This window comes from Hylobates moloch, unplaced genomic scaffold (assembly GCF_009828535.3).
Source record: "Hylobates moloch isolate HMO894 unplaced genomic scaffold, HMol_V3 SCAFFOLD_2, whole genome shotgun sequence".
Lineage (NCBI taxonomy): Eukaryota > Metazoa > Chordata > Mammalia > Primates > Hylobatidae > Hylobates > Hylobates moloch.
In genome coordinates this window covers 61,436,187-61,457,129 of record NW_026652277.1, presented here as the reverse complement: position 1 = coordinate 61,457,129, position 20,943 = coordinate 61,436,187, and the positions used below count along the sequence as shown (strand labels likewise).

The following is a 20,943-nucleotide window of genomic DNA, read 5'->3' as shown; positions in this document are numbered from 1 at the left end:
GTCAGGAAATCGAGACCATCCTGGCTAACACGGTGAAACTCCGTCTCTACTAAAAATACAAAAAATTAGCCGGGCGAGGTGGCAGGCGCCTGTAGTCCCAGCTACGCGGGAGGCTGAGGCAGGAGAATGGCGTGAACCCCGGGGGGCGGAGCCTGCAGTGAGCCGAGGTCGTGCCACTGCACTCCAGCCTGGGTGAAAGAGCGAGACTCCGTCTCAAAAAAAAAAAAAAAAAAAAATTCTGTTAGCCTCTTAACCATACTAGTCATCCTCAGTAATTGCGATGTTACCCCAGGGACCCAGATGGTCCTCTGGGTTCCCTGGGCTCTTGAATATATCAACAACATTCACATTTAGGAGGACTGCAACTGCTTCATTTTGTGCTGACTACTGTAACCCTGTGTGTATATTTCTATAATAAGATATGACCATCAGTTGTCTTAATGTCTAATGAAGTGTCTCAAATATGTGTATATTTTAGACATATTAAATAGCACTGTCTTTGGCTTAGCAGGTTTTTCAGATTTGTACATTATTGGGCAAATGTTATTGTATATCCTAATTATTATTGTTAATTATTAATTATTTAATGTTTCTGAAAATGAATGGTAGCTTAAGCTATTTTGCCAGAATATTCAGACCTGAGAGTTTTGGTATACTTTTTGCTGTGAAATATTATGGTTTATACTTAGTTGAAGAAACAGAGTGTAAGCAATTTACTTACCTTTGGGGGCAGGATGTTGAGAAAGAACTGGAGATGCAGATCAGCATGAGGCAGGAGATGGAATTGGCTATGAAGATGCTGGAGAAGGATGTCTGTGAGAAGCAGGATGCCCTGGTATCTCTTCGGCAGCAGCTGGATGACCTCAGAGCTCTCAAGCATGAACTTGCCTTTAAGCTGCAGGTAGGGGAAATATGAGGAATAGACTCACTGGCTCTCTAAAATCCTGGGGCTCCCCTCTCCCATCTTATCCTCCAGAATCACACTTTAATTACGAGAGGAAAGAATCACATCTCATTTTGATGCTAGCTGCCAATAAACTACTTCCAGAATCAGACCACCATGGGATCCTGTATTGCTATTCTAGAAAACCATGGCCACTTTTCACATTATAGTAGAGGGTGAGGGTCTTTTTTATCCTGTAGGTTAATTTCTACTCTGCAGTCTACCATGCCAGCTAAGTTATATATTCTATTAGCTTTTACACTGTAATGTGATACATTGATGAACTATTACTGTGATAACGCTGCATATAACAGTACTAACTTTAGATAAATTGCTTTTTTTTCCATTTGAGGATTAACTGATATCGAAATATATGAACATTTCTGTTTTCCCACTTACCATTAGATTCAAAAGGTATGTGTGGTTGTATTTTAGGATTTATGTTTTACAGGTTGTTTATCATTATTTTCCATAACAGAGTTCAGACTTAGGAGTAAAACAGAAAAGTGAACTAAACAGTCGCTTGGAAGAGAAGACTAATCAGATGGCTGCTACCATTAAACAACTTGAACAAAGGTAAAAGTCCTGTTTCTTTAATGAAACACTTTGGATTGTCAGTGCTGACGTGAAGAGAATGTGCTGTACATTCGGCAAATAGAAAATACATGAAATTCTTCCAAATTAGCATCAGACATTCCGGTAGAAAAAAAGCCAATTGAATGTTATGTGTGTTTTCTAAGGTATGACTGAAATGTTTTTAGGAAATGCCAATCACTTGACTAGCCTTTAGAAAAAGAAAAGGAAAGGTCAGCCTTTCGTGACTGTTTTGAACATCAGAACTCTTAACCCATGTCAGAGTCATGTGTTAGAGGAAGGATACTGAAAAGCATGAAAGGACTCTTAAATATATGTATGTAATTCTGTGATTTTATTGTTCATCACTAAAGTCTTTGAATACTTGGATGCTGGGGGATATAGAGGCACTGAGAGATAGGTGTCCTCCAAGGATCTATTCTGGATCCTTCTCTCCCTTCTTTAACCCTTTTCTCTTATCTCCCTTTTCTTTCTCCTGGGTAGTTCTGTAGCTTCTGCTGTCACCTCCAGTGTGTTTCCCCAGCTCTTACCTTCATCTGGAGACCAGTCTTGAGTTTTCATCCTTTGGGCAGCTATCTTCCACCAGTAACTACAATTCAGTCTGCCCAAAGCACATCTTATTCCTATGCTACTCTCTTTCTCTGTTTATGTGAAACCACCATTTTCTCTCTGGCAACTCAGCAGCCAAGAGAAATGGCGGAGTCTTTCAAGATTGAATGTGACGTGGTACCCAAGGTCATTTGATGTTTCTACCCTTAACACCTGCTTGTCACCCTTCTTGCACTTGAGCAAAACTAAACTGCTGGTCCCTGGATGTACTTCCCATTTTTCCCATTCATTTCTTTCCCAAGAGTTCCACTAATTAGAAATGTCCTAATTCTTCCCACTCCCTTATTCTTCAGATACATTTTTAAGTTTAGGCTCAAAAGCCACCTCCCCAGAGTTTCCTCTGATACCTCTTTGCAGCTAGAAATGATCTGCCTTTCTGGGAACTCCCATAGCTTCATATTCCTGTCTATCTATACTGCTTATGGCACTTCTCACTGTCTACTTTACCTTTTAACCCTTTATGTATGTCTCCTCCAATGCGAGTGTAAGCTCCCTGAGATTAGTTAACGAATCTTTTAAGTTCCCTCATTAGATCTGTCCCAGTGCCTTGAATACGCAAGCATTCATTCAGTAGATAATATGAATGAATGGATTAATGGATGACTTCTTATATTCAGATGATTCTTAACCAGTAAGGGTCCTGAACAGCAGGGCATATTAATGTTAACTCAAAACTTAATGGCAAATTTATAAATAAGCCTGAAACCTCTTATATAGCCAAATAAAAATGTATCAGTCTACCTAGGAAAGATGGTTAAGTACTTGCTCATAAACAGTTATATGTTTATGATTTAACAAAATGATTTTACTGTTCATAAATTGTGCTTTTGAAATGAAATGTATCAAATTTCTTTTCAATGATGTTTTGACTTGGAATTTAAAGCAAACAGAAAGAGAATAATGACTTATCTCTTTGAATATTAAGCTGACTTATTCTCTTGCTATTTTTGTGTTTTCTGTTTATCCATTTTCTCATTCCCCTTTCACTTCATTGTCATTTTTATTTTATTTAGTGAAAAGGATTTGGTGAAACAGGCAAAGACCTTAAATAGTGCAGCAAATAAACTGATCCCAAAACATCATTAGGCATTTTTAAGTTGGTCATGTCGCAAGTCTGATATCACAACTTAATTGTAAAAGGAAGAAATCTGAAAGTTACTACATTTAAGCTCTGATTCTACATAAAATGTCACCAAAAAGTTGACTTTGAATTTGTTGGACTTTTAAAAAACCAGTTGGAAATATAGATTGGGTTTTTTTTCTTATTGTTTTTTCCCCAGGGTTAGAAAAATTGGTATAAGTTCCTAATTAAAAGCTGAATAAACTTTGAGAAATTATTTCTGAGTTGACCAATAAATAAAAATACCACTTTTTTTAAAAAAGCCTAGGGAATTGAAGCTCTGTACATATATTAATGATGCCTTTACAGCCCAATCCTTGATAATATCAGATTCTCGGTGCATTGTTCATGTCTGTATCTGCAAGCCTGTTCTGCCATTGCAGTGTGATGAACTAGAGGTAACTACCATGTGAACTTGGACTCTTCTAAAATAGTTCTGTGTCTCTTAGACCATGACCCCTTTTCACTTTTGTTACATAGGTTTAATCCCCAAGCCAAGGATGGTGCTTAGTATTTCACTACACTTCTATTCTCAGTAACCAAGATTGCTTGCAACTTTTTTTGCCTTAGTGACTTTTGAAGAAAAAAGAAAAAGAAAAACAGCATCCTTATCTTTCTTTAAAATACATAGAGATAAAGTTAGTAATTAGGTAACCTATGATAACATAATAATGTGGACGCTTGGGGAAACCCTCCTCATGTTTGTCATCTTCTACCTCTGCCATTTTCCTGCAATTCCGCTTCCTACTTAGGCAGTTCAGAGAGAACAATTCTAATAAAAACACTCCTTTCCTATTACAAAAAATGATGCAGTACCCATTTTTCATGTCCTGCCTTTCTTATATTGGAGTAAAAAGGACAGGGTGTAGACATGAATGATGATAGTCTACCTGGCCTGTCATTTCTTACCTGGAAACATTTACTTAAGAGTTTCTGTTACTCTTTGTTCAGATGGGGATTTGCTAAAGGTTCTGGGAAGCTAATAATTGAATTATTAGAAAAACATTTCAGAATAGGAAGTGAATGATAAACTTATATTCTTTATTATTATTTAGTACAAAAATACAGATTCCCAGTAGATAGCCACAAGCAATATTAGCAGGGCTTCTGTTTCTAAGTGACCACAGACTAACCCTTTCTAGGCTTTAACATTGTAAATAATCCTATAAACAGTCTGATTTTTTAAGATGATTTTTGATGTGAAGAGACGGGCTTTATGTAAGCCTTCATTCCTTCAAAAGGTCCTGACAAAAATACTTGTTTTTTTTTTTTTTTTTTTCTCTTTTTTTCATTCTGGTATGCTTTGCAGCATTTCAGCTGCTTAGGTGGGGACACAGATAACCCCTTCACTTCCAGCTCTTAAAATTCTTTATCTTTTTCTTGGCAAAACCAGAATTAAGAGTGTAAGATAGATTCCTGTGTGCTTATGTAGGTCCCTGCATAGATTGGACTTGAACCAAAATTAAGTCAAAGAACATATGTTTAGACCAACTTCATGGAAGTGGAAGATCCTGTGCTCTTGAACTTATTTTAATTCTTATAATTTGCACCTATATAAACAAAGCTCCTACTGTATTCTTCTCTTCGTCAACCTTTTGTGGTGATGGGTTGCCTTTTCTATGAGCATTTGGAAGGAGTGATCAAATACCAAAATTCGACTTTCTAAAACCTACACATAGCATGCTTTTAAATTCTATTATATAAAGCCTCAAGTGCTTTACCTTCTAAAACATGCTTCTCTATAGGTGCAAAGTTATAAGATATTTAGAAGAAAACATCCATCAGAATCTTCTGGAGAATATGGTCAGAGTCTTAAACAGGCCCAGTGCTGAGTTCTTTGTCCATTTAGTCACACATCTTTTGTGGGAATGGGAAAGGAAGGAGACAGCCAAACTCTGACAAAGGCTTTTCCTTATAGAATAACCCAAAGCCTAGGTGAGGGTTGATATATAATGTCCCATGATTTAATATATGTGGTTTGGGGGAAAGGACAAGAAAAAACTACAATTCCACATATAAGAAGGTAGTTGCCTGTTTACAAGTTCCAGTTATGTGTGTAAAACAGAAAAATTAAGTACCAAACCTATTAGGAAATTTTAAAAAAAAAGTGGATTTAACTTAAATTACTGTGTACTTGAGGTTGGCTTTGGATATGGATTTTCTAAAAAGTGATGTTTTATTGTTTATCATCTAATGGCTGTAAACTGTAGTACTAGAATAAAAAAAAAATGGAAAATCAGCTTTTCCTCTGCCTGGTTCACCTTCATCTTGCTTTTCTTTAGAATTTGTTTCTTCTCCATCTTTCCCCCCCCATAATTTCTTCGCCTGTGTCCTGCAAAGTTTTTTTCCTCTCTCTGTCTCTCTGTACATTCTTCCTTGGGTTATTTTATTTTGTGTTGTGAACTTGGTCTTCCTCCCCACCATGGCTTTTGTTTTTTATCACAAGTTCATGTGGCTCACATCCAGATTGCGCCAGGCTGAGCGAAGCCGCCAGTCTGCTGAGTTGGACAACCGGCTCTTCAAACAGGACTTTGGAGACAAGATCAACAGTCTGCAGCTGGAAGTCGAGGAGCTCACCAGGCAGCGGTGAAGAGGGGGCAGCTTGAGCTGACAGGGTGGTCATGGGTAATTCTTAGGGTAGACAGCAAGAAAAGGGGTCTCATGACCTCCAGCCAAGTTTGCTCTGTCTTTGCAATGTCCTTTCTCTGGAAGTGGAATTCAGAAAGCTTCACATACTTCAACATTCCCCAAATCCGATCAACATGCTTTGTGATCAAAAAATTAGGAAATTAGAGCCCAAGATCCCTGATAAATAGTAATTATTAGCCAAAATAACACTAATAATAATATGTAATATTTCCTGAATTCTTACTGTGTGCCAGATACTTTAGGCACTTCACATGCAAACTCTCCTAATATCTTCATATCAACCCTATTAGTGATATCATTGCCTCCAATTTCAGATTAAAGTAGAGCTTAAGGCTGGGCGCAGTGGTTCATGCCTGTAATCCCAGCACTTTGGGAGGCCGAGGCAGGTGTATCACCTCCTGAGGTCAGGAGTTCGAGACCAGCCTGGCCAAGATGGTGACACCCCATCTCTACTAAAAATACAAAAATTTGCCAGACATGGTGGTGGGTGCCGGTAATCCCAGCTACTCGGGAGGCTGAGGCAGGAGGATTGCTTGAACCTAGGAAATGGAGGTTACGGTGACCTGAGATCATGCCACTGCACTCCAGCCTGGGAGACAGAACAAGACTCCATCTCAAAAAAAAGTAGAGATTAGAGAGGTTAAATGTGTCCAGATTCACACAGTTAAGCTTAGAAGTGGCAACATTATCATTTAAAAACCTGTCTCTCTGACAGCAAGCCCTTAACCATTCTTAATTAGTGCACTTTAAGACAAGGGGTTGGCATTCTTTAGAGAATATGTCTGTATAGAATTCCAATTTTTCATCCTTTTCCTCTCCAACTTACCTCAGGAACCAGCTTGAGTTAGAACTAAAACAGGAAAAAGAAAGAAGATTACAAAACGACAGGAGCATCCCAGGAAGGGGTTCCCAGAAGTCAGAATCCAAGATGGTAATATTTGCTATTCCCTTGTTCTTTTACTTAATTTCAGTTTAAATTTTAGAGGCTACCTTGATAGTCCTGTCAGTTTACAGATCACATACTTAGTGGCTGTGTCCTCAAGTATGTAGATAGCAAACTAGTAATTGTGTGAACAAATGAAAGCTTGATTCTGAGTCTGCCTCTAGGATACTTTCTCTAACTTGATTTCATTTGGAAAGGGGGATTTTAATAATCACAGTGACCCTGTTTACCTTTTAATAATTTTTTAAGTAAGATTATTTTGGTGTCTTAACAAAAATATATGTTCCTTGGATTTCTGCTAAATAATAACTTTAATAAAATAGTATAATAATCCCTTTCCAACCCTGAATTCCCCTTTAACAGAATTTTCCTCAATGTGGATTTGCTTCTGTATACATTTTTCAAATCATGAGGATTTCACTTTGAGTATCATTAAGGAACTTCTCATGGGAATAATTAGAGAGGGAACTAGGCTTGAGGAAAGGAAGATAATACAGAATAAAGAGCAAAAGTAGAAATTTCTACATAATAATCTTAGAAGGAGACCCCTCCAGCACCTCCAGTGGTGAAGGAGCTAAAATTGGGTAAGATCATCTCTGGGGCCCAGGAAATAATGAAATCAGAAAAACATAAAATAACTTTTTCTGTAAAAGACAGTGAAAAAATTGCCTCCTGTGTGTACATATTATACAAGGGGACTTCGAAAAGATCATGGGAAATGGAATTAACAGGTAAAGATATATAAACTTTATTTCTCAACCTAAGTTCCATCAAGGTCAAGAGACTTTAGTAAGTGATGATACCAGTCACGTAGGCCGTCCCTGAAGAACTGAGGGTCCTAGGAATTTCATCATATCAATACAATCTTTTTTACATGATTAACTGAAGAAAAATTGATGCCCTTTAATGATGTTTTAAGATTAGGAAACAAAAAGAAATCAGAGGCACCAAATCAGGACTGTAAAGTGGATGCCTAATGATTTCCCATCATAACTCTCACAGAATTGCCGTTGTTTGATGAGAGGAATGAGTTAGGAGCATATTTCTGGTGGAATAGCACTCTCTGTTGAAGCTTTCCTGGGCATTTTTGTGCTAAAGCTTTGGCTAACTTTCTCAAAACATTCATCACAAGTGTTAGCCAGGTGTGGTGGCACATGCCTCTAGTCTCTAGTCCCGGCTACTTGGGAGGCTGAGGCATGAGAATCACTTGAACCTGGGAGGTAGAGTTTGCAGTGAGCCAAGATCACACCACTGCACTCCAGCCTGGGTGACAGAGCAAGACTCTGTCCCAAAAAATTAAAAAAATTAAAAACACTCTCACAATAAGCAGATGTTGGCATTCTCTGGCCTTCCAGAAAGTCAACAAGCAAAGTGCCTTCAGCATCCCTAAAAACTATTGCCATGACCTTTGCTTTTGACCTATCTGCATTTGCTTTGATTGCACCACTTCCACCTCTTCATAGCCATTGCTTTGATCGTGCTTTGTCTTCAGGATTGTACTATGAAGTTGTTACATCTCCTGTTGTAATTTCTCAAACAAATGCTTCAGGTTCTTGATCCCACTTGTTTATAATTTCCATTGAAAGCTATACTTTTGTCTGCAGCTGATATGGGCACAACGGTTTTGGCATCCATCAAGTAGAAAGTTTACTCAACTTTAATTTTTCAGCCAGAATTGTATAGGCCGAACCACTTGAGATATCTGGGGTGTTGGCTATTGTTTCTACTGTTAATCGTTGGTCCTCTTCAATTAGAGCATGAACAAGATCCTCACAAATTGATGTGGATAGTCTGCTACTGCAGGCTTCATCTTCAACATCATCCGGCCCCTTCTTAAAGTGAGTTATACTTTTGTAAACTGCCGACTTCTTTGGGGCATTGTCCCCAAAAGCTTTTTGTAAAGCATCAGTAATTTCACAATTCTTCCATCCATGCTTCACCATCAATTTGATGTTTGTTCTTGCTTCAGTTTTAGCAGAATTCATGTTACTCTGATAGGGGCTCTTTTTTCTTTTCTTTTTTCTTTTTTTTGAAACAGAGTCTCATTCTCACCTAGAACTGAGTACAGTGGCACAATCATGCCTCACTGCAGCCTCGATTTCCCAGGCTCAGGTGATCCTCCTGCCTCAGCCTCCCGAGTAACTGGGACTGTAGGCACACACCACAACACTCAGCTAATTTTTGTATTTTTTTGGTAGAGTCTGGGTTTTGCCATGTTGTCCAGGCTGGTCTTGAACTCCTGGGCTCAAGCGATATGCCCACCTCAGCCTCCCAAAGTGCTAGGATGATAGGCATGAGCCACCATGCCCGGCCAGGGGTTCTTTTCAAACTGATGTCTTATCCTTTTTAGTGACTCAAACCAAATCCTGATTAGATATATTAAAATAAGTTAGTACAAGTTTATTTTGGTGCGAAATATTTTTGAAGTCCATGCACAGTCTTTTCGTAATATGCATTTTCCATGAACTTTTTGAATACCTCTAGTATATAACAAAGCAGGAAGAGTTCATAAACTATTTAAAATTTCTAGAGAGTGAGCTGCTAATTTACTGGCAAATAGAAAACAATAGTATGTGGAAATTTATTAAATAGTACCACTACTAATAATTTAAAGTGTACAAAGAACCTCTCTAGGCCAGGCGCGGTGGCTCACACCTGTAATCCCAGCACTTTGGGAGGCCGAGGTGGGCAGATCACGAGGTCAAGAGTTCAAGACCAGCCTGGCCAACATGGTGAAACCCCGTCTCTACTAAAAATACAAAAATAAGCTGGGCATGGTGGCAGCCTGCTGTAATCCCAGCTACTCGGGAGGCTGAGGCAGCAGAATTGGTTGAACCCGGGAGGCGGGGGTTGCAGTGAGCCAAGTCCACACCATTGCACTCCAGCCTGGGCGACAGATCAAGACTCCATCTCAAAAAAATAAAAAAATTAAAAAAAAAACCACTCTATGTAGCATGCTATCTTTATTATTTTAGTTTAGTGAACATAAAATCTAAAAGGCTTACAAAAGTTTACTTAAAATCTTGGCCTATCTCACCCTATTTTTCCAATGAGGTTTTAAGTTTTTCAATCTTCAGTTGTTGCCTGCAGTGGCATTTCCAGGAGGATAAGCATTGACCTCTCTTCCTTGATACTTGAGTGGTGTAAGAACACACATCTCAGCTGGGTGGCTCACACCTGTAATCCTAGCACTTTGGGAGGTCGTTGGCATGAAGATTGCTTGATCCCAGGAGTAAGAGACTAGCCTGGGCAACATAGGGAGACCTCATCTCTACAAAAAAATTTAAAAATTACCCGGGTGTGGTGGCTCGTGCCTATAGTCCCAGCTGCTCAGGAGGCTGAGGTGGGAGGATCACTTGAGCCCAGGAGGTCGAGGCTGTAGTGAACTGTGATCATGCCACTGCACTCCAGCCTGGCCAATAGCATGAGACCTTGTCTCAAAAAACCAAGCAAAAAGAATACACATTCCACTTTCGGACGCACATGGGCAGCAGTCGAAGGCAAGCAGCGATGCGTGTGTGTGCCTCAGAAAAAAATGTAGCCCTTATAACTGCCCAGCACCTTGCCAGGCGCAGTGGCTCATGCCTGTAATCCCAGCACTTTGTGAGGCCAAGGCGGGTGGATTGCCTGAGCCCGGGAGTTTGAGACCAGCCTGGGCAACATGGTGAAATCCCATCTCTACTAAAATACAAAAAAGTACCTGGGCCTGGCGGCGTGCACCTATAATCCCAGCTACTCCTGATGCTGAGGCAAGAGAATCACTTGAAACCAGGAGGCAGAGGTTGCAGCGAGCCAAGATCGCACCACAGCACTCCAGCCTGGGTGCCAGAGTGAGACTCTGTCTCCAAAACAAACAAAATTTGCCCAGTCAGGGCTTAAGAGTATTGGTAGAAATGCAATTTGAGGCCGGGCGCGGTGGCTCACGCCTGTAATCCCAGCACTTTGGGAGGCCGAGGCGGGCAGACTACCTGGGTCGGGAGTTCAAGAACATCCTGGCCAACATGGTGAAACCCTGTCTCTACTAAAATACAAAAATTAGCCATCCATGGTGGTGGGCGCCTGTAATCCCAGCTACTCAGGGGCTGAGGCAGGAGACTTGCTTGAACCCGGGAGGCAGCGGCTGCAGTGAGCCAAGATCATGCCACTGCACTCCAGCCTGGGCGACAGAGCAAGACTCCGTCTCAAAAAAAAAAAAAAGAAATGCAGTTTGAAACTTTACATCTGTCCTGCCAAGTAGAAAATTCCTTGAGTTGAACAGGCTATAGAGATGGTGGCACTGGGCCGGGTGCGATGGCTCACACCTGTAATCCCAGCACTTTGGGAGGCCGAGACGGGTGGATCACTTGAGGTCAGGACTTCGAGACCAGCCTGGCCAACATGGTGAAACCCCATCTCTACTAAAAATACAAAAATTGGCTGGAATGGTGGCGTGTGCCTGTAATCCCAGCTACTCCGGAGGCTGAGGCACAAGAATCACTTGAACCCAAGTGGATCACTTAAGGTGAAGGGTTCGAGACCAGCCTGGCCAACATGGTGAAACCTCATCTCTACTAAAAATACAAAAATAAGCCAGGCATGGTGGTGCACGCCTATAATCCCAGCTACTCAGGAGGCTGAGGCACAAGAATCGCTCGAACCCGGGAGGCAGAGGTTGCAGTGAGACGAGATGGTACCACTGCACTCCAGGCTGGGCAACAGAGCGAGACTCTGTCTCCCCAAAAAAAAAAAAAGTTATGGCACTGGGGCATCAACTTGATTGAACATCCAGAGGATTACAGTCTGCTGGATATGGCCATCCTTGGTTTTACCAGTTTTTCAGAGCTCAGTCTGGGGGAAAGAAAAAAAAAATCATACTTCCCCTAAGAAGTAACTGATATCTGGAGCCAGCTTTGCAAGTAAGTAGAACACATTCTGAATTTTATCTGAATCTCAAGAATTAAAATACTACTTTGAAAATCATTTGTCACAAACTGTCAGAATAGTTAAGAAACTACTTAGAGCAAAGAATGAGGAGACATAGCTTGAAAGTCAGATCCTACTTAGCTTTATACCCAAACTAAGGGATTGCGGAAGAAAATATTTGCAATATCATTGTTTAGCATTCTGAATAATTAATAAATTGGGCTGTTTTCTTTTGGCAGGATGGGAAGCACAAAATGCAAGAGGAAAATGTTATACTAAAAAAGCCCCTGGAAGAAAGCCACAGGTGTTTGTTAATCAAGTATTAACTAAGATGTAAAGTTATTCTGGGGTGGTGGGAAGGAGGGAGTTCTTTATATACAATTGGCATTGACACCGACCAGACACTGACTTATAATATTAATATGCCAGGAAGACGTTTGAAGTGGAAGTTGATAATAAAACATATAACATGTATTAAACCAAACCCATTAGGCCATTTCAGAGGAAAGAAGGATGATCAGGCTGTCCTCTCTCTCTCTTCCCTGATTAATTCCCAAGCTCAACTTATCACTTAAGAGGTTATTTCCCACCTTTACTGAATTGGTATCCCAGGAAAATAAAGTATAAGTCATACATAGCATTTCTTAACTTCTTAAATATATTTGAGTATGACTTGTTTCTTTCTACCTATGTGCTAAATTTCAAATAAGTGGCTGGGCGCAGTGGCTCACGCCCGTAATTCCGGTACTTTGGGGGGCCGAGGCAGGTGGATCACCTGACATTAGAAGTTTGAGACCAGCCTGGCCAACGTGGTGAAACCCCGTCTCTACTAACGATACAAAATTAGTCGGGTCTGGTGGTGCCTGCCTGTAATCCCAACTACTTGGGAGGCAAGGCAGGAGAATCACTTGAACCCAGGAGTCAGAGGTTGCAGTGAGCCAAGATAGCGCCACTGCACTCCAGCCTGGGCAATAGAGTGAGACTCCGTCTCAAAAAAAAAAAAAAAAGTTCAAATAAGTACTCTGATTTCTCTTATCTCTCATCTCTCATTTTTCCTTTATCTTGAGCATCTCAAACAGCTTAACTTCATTCCTTTATCCTAACTATCTGATTTGCTCATGATGAAGAGCATAGGATAGTTTCAAGGAAGGTGACTTTTTCTAGTTATTTTAGCAGGTTAGAAATATAATTAAATATTACATAGTGCCACTGCATTAAAAAGTGAAGGAGGTCCAGTTATATGACATTCTGGAAAAGACAAAACTATGGAAAAAAAAAAATCAGTGGTTGCCAGTGGTAAGGGAAGGGAGGAATGAACCAGTGGAGCACAGAGGATTTTTAGGGCAGTGGACTACTCTGTATGATACTATGATGGTGGATACATGTCTTTATACCTTTGACCACACCATAGACTAGACACCACCAAGAGTGAACCTTAATGTAAACTATAGACTCTGGGTGATGATGTTGTGTCAGTGTAGGCTCATCAGTTATAACAAATGTACCACTCTGGTGCAGCATGTTGACAAAGAGGCCGGGGATGGGGCAGGAGTCGTGTGGGAAGTCTCTGTACTTCCTACTCAATTTGACTGTGAACCTAACTGCTCGAAACATAAAGGTCTACTTTAAAAGGTGGAGGAAGAGGTTAGTGATGAGGAATGATACCACAGTGGGGTTTTGAGAGAACTATACAGCTGTCCCTAGCCAGGCTTTGTCACCTTAAGAATGAGGTAGTGTGTCATCTGGAGCAAAAGTAGCTGCTGGAGAAGAGAAATCACAAGTCCAGTAGTTAGCTAATTATGCAAGTGCTTGGCCTAAATGTCCCTTTCTTGCCTTAAAGGCCAGAATGATTCCAAAGTCTTTAATTTTGCTCCCAAAGAGCATGGTTTGATCGAGAGCTAACCTTAAACTATCGCCCGTCTCACATTGCAGAATGGCATAAGCAAAGAGAAGGGAACTAGAAGGGCCATAAAATTAACCTAGGCTTCAAGGTGCCTTTCAGGGTCAGCCTAGTTCCAAACTAAAATCAAGTCATTTACTTGAGCAACCAGGAGTGTCTATTAAATGCCAACTTCTGACTTAGGTCCTGAGAGTATAGAACAGTGCTTCCCTATATCTGAATTGTGCTCTACAACTTAGAATTTGTTTCACATTTATTATCTCCTATGATTCAATATTCCTTACAAAAGTATCTAATGCAACTTTATAGATGAGAAAACTGAGAAGCACAGAGAGGCTGGGTGACTTATCCAAGTTGCCTCTGTTTATCATGTCTACTGTTTTTAAGTCCTTTGGCTCTGCACTACCTATTAGCAACTTGCAGGACTTATTCTGGCCATAGCTGCAATCGTTAGACATACCAGGCTTCCTGGGATTATGATGGCAAGGAACATCGGAAAACCTGGTCACCCCGTGGTGTATGTCCGGCGGTCACACTGCTACTCAAGTGAAAAGAATAGGAACTATTGCAATCCGTAGTGCATTTTCCCTGTAACTGAGAGCGGGCTTTGCTTCGCCTCTCATTTAGGCTCTAGTCCATGCTGGGAACATCGGAGTTAGCTCAGTTTAGTCTCATGAAGAAATATTTCAACTTGAATGGGTTTTCTGGTGACAGTCTCATTCGTTTCCCCTTCTTGGGTTAATTTGCTAAAGCTCACATCTTAAGAATGTTTGGGACTGATATATAATGTGATAATGGATAATGGATAGATTTCCATAATATGAAATAGAAGAAAAGCTACTAAAATATATGGCCAGTGAACCATTGGAGTTTTACACATTGGGAAACATAAATGCTAACTATTTTGATAGCAAAAAGGAATGTAAAATATAACTTCAAATCTATTTTTAAATGGGAACCCTTATATAATAGGTCAAGGGTCAGATTCTAGTGATTCATTTTAAGAAGCAAAGTTTCCTCTCCTTGGAGGTCAAAATTAATAATTATGTTGTTCTAAGTAATATAAAAGACCTACAGTATTTCTTGTTTGAAAAAATGTTTGTATTCCGAGCTTTTTATTGAAATGATATAAATGGAAATATTCGAAGTTCCTATTTGTCACGATTTTTTACTTCTCCATTGTAGGCTGGAACCCCACCCTATGGATGAACAGGTAACAGAGCCTCCTGTTTCAAAACATCTTGTATAAATTATGAAGTTGGTTGTACTGTGCCTAGCCAGCAAATAAGGTAGCGTGGGCGGAAGATGAGTGAATACAGTGTGCCATCCTTCTAACAATACCTTGAACAAATATGTATTGCCTGAAGCTCACACAGGAAGTAGCACAGCTTTGAGCAGTTTACTAAGTAAACATCCGTTCTCACCTATTTTAAATTATCCCTGACATAAGACCTAGGAGAGCTCACTTTATGTCCCTTTCCTCTAGTTTTCTCTTACATAAAATGGAGAGAAAAAAGATGTTTTGATCACTTAGAAATAAGCTAACATAAATGATTGTAAAACACTTTGTGAATCTAATAGTATATGATAAGCCCATGAGAAAGACTGAATGCTACTATATCTGAGTCACCCTGTCATTTACCTCTTAGGTTATAAAATAAAATAAATCCTATTGCTTTCCTTTTTTTTTTTTTTTTTAAATGGAGATAAGGTCTCACTCATATTGCCCAAGCTGGGGTGCAGTGGACGATCTCAGCTCACTGAAGCCTCAACTTCCCAAGCTTAGGCAACCCTCCCACTTCTGCCTCCCGAGTGGCTGGGACTACAGAGATGAGGTTTCACCATGTTGCCCAGGCTGGTCTCAAACTCCTGGGCTCAAGTGATCTTCCCGCCTTGGCCTCCCAAAGTGCTAGGATTACAGCTGTGAGCTTCCGTGCCCCATGCTTGCCATTCTTTTTTTTCCTTTTTTTTTTTTTTTTTTTTTTGAGACAGAGTCTCACTCTGTCACCCAGGGTGGAGTGTTGTGGCACAATCTCAGCTCACTGCAACCTCCGCCTCCCGGGTTCAAGTGATTCCCCTGCGTCAGCCTCCCAAGTAGCACCCATCACCATGTCCAGCTGTTTTTTTTTGTTTGTTTGTATTTTTAGTAGAGGTGGAGTTTCACCATGTTGGCCAGGCTGGCCTTGAACTCCTGACCTCAGGTGATCCACCCGCCTTGGCCTCCCAAAGTGCTAGCATCACAGGCGTGAGCCACCAGGCCCAGCCTCCAGTGCTTTCCATTCTTGATAGTACAGTGAAGCAAGAGGAATGGAATAGTGTTAAAACTTTTTACTCTTTACTTGCATGTGTTTGAATTTTCTTTTCAGAAATAAAATCATGTTATTATAAAAACTAAGAGCTGGAAGCATAATGATAGGATTATCCGAGTTGTATTATGGTGGTAGGACTACCTATTTATAATTGGTTTATTTAGTTTCCAGATAGTCTATAGTGTGATTATGTTAATATTGTAGGTAAAAAATGCATATTCTGAAAGTACTAATATTTCTGGCACTAAGAAAAACTAACCGGCTCACTGTGTGGTTTAGGATCAGCTGCTGCTCTCTGAAAAGCCACAGGTGTGTCAGCTATGCCAGGAAGATGGCAGCCTAACAAAGGTAATTGTGGTGAGAAACGGACAGGTTTTTCACAAGGATGTCTACAGCACCCCCCAGTCCCTCCCCAGGAGTAACAGGGACTTTGCCGCATAGAGTGCAGAGTGCATGCAGAGTGCTGGGAGTGGGGTGAAAAGCAAAAGGGGCAAGCATTTACTGGGTACCTCTTCTTTTTTCAGTCATAATAATTCATGTCAGTAAATTCCCATTAAAATAAACATAAATAGCAGCCAGGCGCGGTGATTCATGCCTGTAATCCCAGCACTTTGGGAGGCGGAGGTGGGTGGATCACGAGGTCAGGAGGTCAAGACCAGCCTGATCAACATGGTGAAACCCCATCTGTACTAAAAATACAAAGAAAAAAAAATAGCTGGGCGTGGTGGCGGGCGCCTGTAATCCCAGCCACTCAGGATGTTGAGGCAGGAGAATCGCTTGAACCCGGGAGGTGGAGGTTGCATTGAGCTGAGATCACGCCATTGCACTCCAGCCTGGGCAACAGAGCGAGACTCTGTCTAAAAACAAATAAACAAAAATAATTATGTAATTTAAATCAAATAAGCAGATAGAAATGTATAAGTAAATATTGATTGCATGCTGTGTAGAATGTGCTGGAGAAAGAGTAATGAACAAAGTACACCAAGTCTCTGTTCTTGTCAAGCTTATGTCCTTCACAGCTGTCATTTTATAGATGAAGAACGTTGAACATCTAATGCTAACTACATTTCCCAAAATTAAGTCATAAGTGATGAAGCCCAGCTTCCAACCTAGCTTTAGCTCCAAAGTCCACAGTCCGTTCAGCACTTCATCCGCTCAGAACAGGATATGAGCTCTCCCGCTAGACCACTTGTTTTCCACCCGATCCTCAAGGGTGTCTGCCTGAGCACCTTCCCAGTTTGTTATCCTAGAGTAGGCGGAGTTAAGGAAGTATTCAGAAAGAACGAGTGCCCTTGATAGCTGGAACTGTGTCTTGTTCACAGAATCCCCCAGCATCTAACATGGTACCTAATCCATAGATGCTCAAGAAAAGTTATGTACAAATGAGTGTATGAAACACGTGCTTGGAAGAGATACAGGAAACAGGCTCAAATTCTGGATCACAACCTGCATAGCACCATCTGTGATCATGCAAAATTTTAATAAATGAAATTATTGTATGACCTAGTCTTAAATTCACAGAATCAGATAACAGATGAACTGCCCTTATAGAACTGGAAGTTATAATTATAGAAATATGTTACAAAATAGAAGAAACTCTTAATCCTGGCTTTCCTCTTCTAAGCCATGCAACGTTAGCTTCTGTATGTCAGACAAAAATTCTTCTCAGGCTTTCAAATAAAAGCAACCCCCTACTCCTCTCAACCTCAGGAAGATGAATTATTTGGGATGAAGGTAGCACTTCATAGGAGAAATTATTCTTGACAGCTTTTTATATAGGACCCTTGGAGCTTTGTGTATACCACCCTATCACAGCCTTACTGCTGACATTGCTAGAGTGACTTCTTGCTCTCTCTGCTTGACCATTAAAGATGTAAAACGTTTAGGAAAACAAAACAATTTCCCTATGAACAAGATGCAGGAAGCTGTGCTCCTGCTGCACTGATAACCCAGCGGATATGCTTACAGAGCACCAGAGATCACAGGAAAGCATTAAGCACATCAGTGTATTAGGAATTATACTTTCAGTTCGTACTCAGGACATTTTTTAATCTTAGCCTGTTCACTCAATCCATTGCTCTTTCACTGCCTTATTTGGAGTATGCACAGGTACTTGCAAACTAATTTTAAAACTAACCTACCTCAAAGTGAGTATGGGGAACAGATGTGTGAAGTATATTCTAAAGATAAGTGACTTGTATGTTACCTGTTTCTATTTTTAACTCTGTGGCAGTGCTTCTTTTCATTTAAATCTAAAAACTAGACTGTGAACTTTTTTGTAGATTGGGCCTGTGTTCAGACACTATCTGGCACATAGTAAACATCCAGTCATTGTTTGATTAGGCATTGAGCATTTGCCATATTTGGCTTTTTATATCCCAAGAATCCTTATGCCTTGCTCCTCTTCTGTTCCCCGCCTAACCTCCTCTTCTCCTCATAGAATGTGTGTAAGAACTGCAGAGGAACCTTCTGTGATGCCTGTTCAACAAATGAACTGCCTCTTCCTTCAAGTATCAAGCTTGAGCGAGTTTGCAATCCCTGTCACAAGCATCTGATGAAGCAATATTCCACCAGCCCATCATAAGACTGGAGGCCAAGACCTGGACCAAGACGTTTATGCAGGCTCTTCTGTACCTGTGTTTTAGCTGTCAGCATCTCATAGAGCCCAGTTCTTAGAGTCAACTAAAGAGTTGATAGGAATTTACTAGGTCCAGGGAGAAAAGGCAGTGGTTGGGGTTACTGGAAATTTTGCTCATTTTCCCTAATGACTGTATGAATAAAAGTGAACTTACTTGAACCTTTCTCTTCTAAATCTAAACAACCTGATATTGAAGGTTTGCTTTATAGCATATCTTTGGAAGGGCAATTCATTTTTATGATTAGTGATACTGGGGTGGATGTAATAGGAGAGAGAATCCAGGCAGACAAGAATAAAAAGGAAAATGATCATCTCCTTCTATTACATTTGCAGATTCAAGGGGGAGAGATAGATGCTGAGATCAAAATGACAGATGTTACTTATTTTTCCAGGTGCTGTTAGCATAAACATTGTTTCCTCTTCACCCCTGCTAACTACCTCTTTAAAGTATTTCTACCAAACTGTGAACCCAATCTCAGGGAAAAGAAATGAAAAAGTAATATAAATTCTGAATATATTGAAAGCAATATTGTAATATGTTGTAATTTCAGGACCAGAATTTTCTGGTCTTTACCTACAAGGGTTTTCATTATCAAAAAAAAAAAAAAAAACATTTGTTTTTCTACTTTATGACTTCAAAGTAAATAACTGCCCTTTTCAGAATCTCCTTCCACAAAACAAGCCAACTCTTCCCCATTCCCTCCATCTTCCTCTCCAAGTCATAATGGAAATTGTAAGGAGTTTTAAAAGTAGGGTTTGCCTTTTGCAAATAGAAGATATTGATTCAAGCAAAGTCAAATATAGAGCAAAATAAGTGTAATTTGTTTTCTTGAGACAGGGTCTTGCTCTGTTGCCCAAGCTGGAATGCAGTAGTGCAATCAGAGCTCACTGAATCCCTGTTCTCCCGGGCCTCAAGCAATCCTCCCACCTTAGCCTCCCAAGTAGCTGGGACTGGCTTTTTTTTTTTTTTTTTTTTTTTTTTTTGGCAGGGGAGGGGGGTCTCATTGGTTGCTCAGCCTGGTCTCAAACTCCTGGGCTTAAGCAGTCCTCCCACCTTGACTTCCACAGTGCTGAGACTACAGGCATGAACCACCACACCTGGCCAAGTTTAATTTATTGATGGCTGAGAACAGTTAGCTCAGAATACTCAAGTTGTTTTTTGAATAAGGAATTCCTTATTCTGAGTCACGCATGAGAGCTGATAGATGCTTTCTTAAAAAGGGCAATATAGTCATCCCTTGGTATCCATGGGGGATTAGTTCCAGGAACTCGACTGGATATCAGAATCCATGGGTGCTCAAGTCCCATTATATAGAATGGGTTATATGGTATTTGCATATAACCTACATACATCCTCCTATGTACTTTAAATCATCTGAAGATTACTTATACCAAATAAAATACCTACACATCGCTTCATTTGCATGGATTCAACATAGTGCTTGGTGTTCGGCAAATTCAAGTTTTGCTTTTTCGGAACTTTGTGGAATTTTTCTTTTTCTGAATATTTTTGATTGGCAGTTAGTTGAAGCCATGGATGCAGAACCCATGGATATTGGAGGGCTGACTGTACTTACACATCTTTGAGTAACAAACTCGTTGGGGGAAAAGAGGGAAGTGTATTGAACAAGAGAAGGCAAGAAACATTATATACTATTTTGATTCTGTTACGTGTGTCTATAGATTGTTTCATTCTAATCAAGACCTAAGAAGGTATGATTCTGTGACTGGTTTAGAATTCTGGGGTGCAAATAGCCTGGAACCATGTTTTTAAATAAATTCTGTCTCTTGGAAAGAGTTAACAGCCTGGGAAAGAGTTGTTATTCCAAAAGTCAGCCTGTTACTTGGTGAAGCTGAAGTTTGAGAGTTCTGGGGAAAAATAAAATCTAATAATTCCAGCTTAGTTTGTTGATTGTCTTTTTTTTACCCTAAATAACATTTTTCAGTCTTCACTCTCCTTATTTTTTGGCCACCTACATGAACTAGCACTCTTTTAGGTACTATACATAATGTGGGGAACAAAAATGGACTACAGGAGTGTTGCCCTAAATTAGCAAAAGTTATTTTATAATTAATTTGAAAAGATCTTTGTAACAATATAAGGAGGAATAGTCACTTGAGACTTTACTTAGAATTACACATAAATATTTATTAGCCTTTAAAAAAAATTCAGGCTGGGCGCGGTGGCTCCCATCTGTAATCCCAGCACTTTGGGAGGCCAAGGCGGGCAGATCACTTGAGGTCAGGAGTTCGAGACCAACCCGGCCAACGTGGTGAAGCCCCGTCTCCACTAAAATAAATAAACTAAATAAATAAGTAAATGCAAAAATTAGCCA

At 40.2% G+C, this 20,943-nt stretch overlaps 1 protein-coding gene across 11 annotated transcripts in view; it reads left to right on the top strand.

The window, feature by feature from the left end:
* Nucleotides 1–20,505, top strand: part of RUFY3 (RUN and FYVE domain containing 3) — a 102,166-nt gene extending 81,661 nt beyond the window's left edge. For 6 of the 11 annotated variants that reach the window (XM_032150596.2, XM_058434057.1, XM_032150614.2 and 3 more), the window contains 8 exons: nucleotides 734–901; nucleotides 1,422–1,519; nucleotides 5,733–5,852; nucleotides 6,747–6,846; nucleotides 12,000–12,064; nucleotides 14,846–14,873; nucleotides 16,249–16,317; nucleotides 18,410–18,766. In XM_032150596.2, the coding sequence (XP_032006487.1) occupies nucleotides 734–901; nucleotides 1,422–1,519; nucleotides 5,733–5,852; nucleotides 6,747–6,846; nucleotides 12,000–12,064; nucleotides 14,846–14,873; nucleotides 16,249–16,317; nucleotides 18,410–18,553 (792 nt within the window). In that variant the 3' untranslated portion in view covers nucleotides 18,554–18,766. Of the gene's footprint in view, nucleotides 1–733; nucleotides 902–1,421; nucleotides 1,520–3,159; nucleotides 5,502–5,732; nucleotides 5,853–6,746; nucleotides 6,847–8,612; nucleotides 8,697–11,999; nucleotides 12,065–14,845; nucleotides 14,874–16,248; nucleotides 16,318–18,409 lie in introns of those variants that run through there. The other 5 variants (XM_032150653.2, XM_032150662.2, XM_032150622.2 and 2 more) reach the window with 4 other exon arrangements.
* The last annotated feature ends 438 nt before the right edge of the window (nucleotides 20,506–20,943 follow it).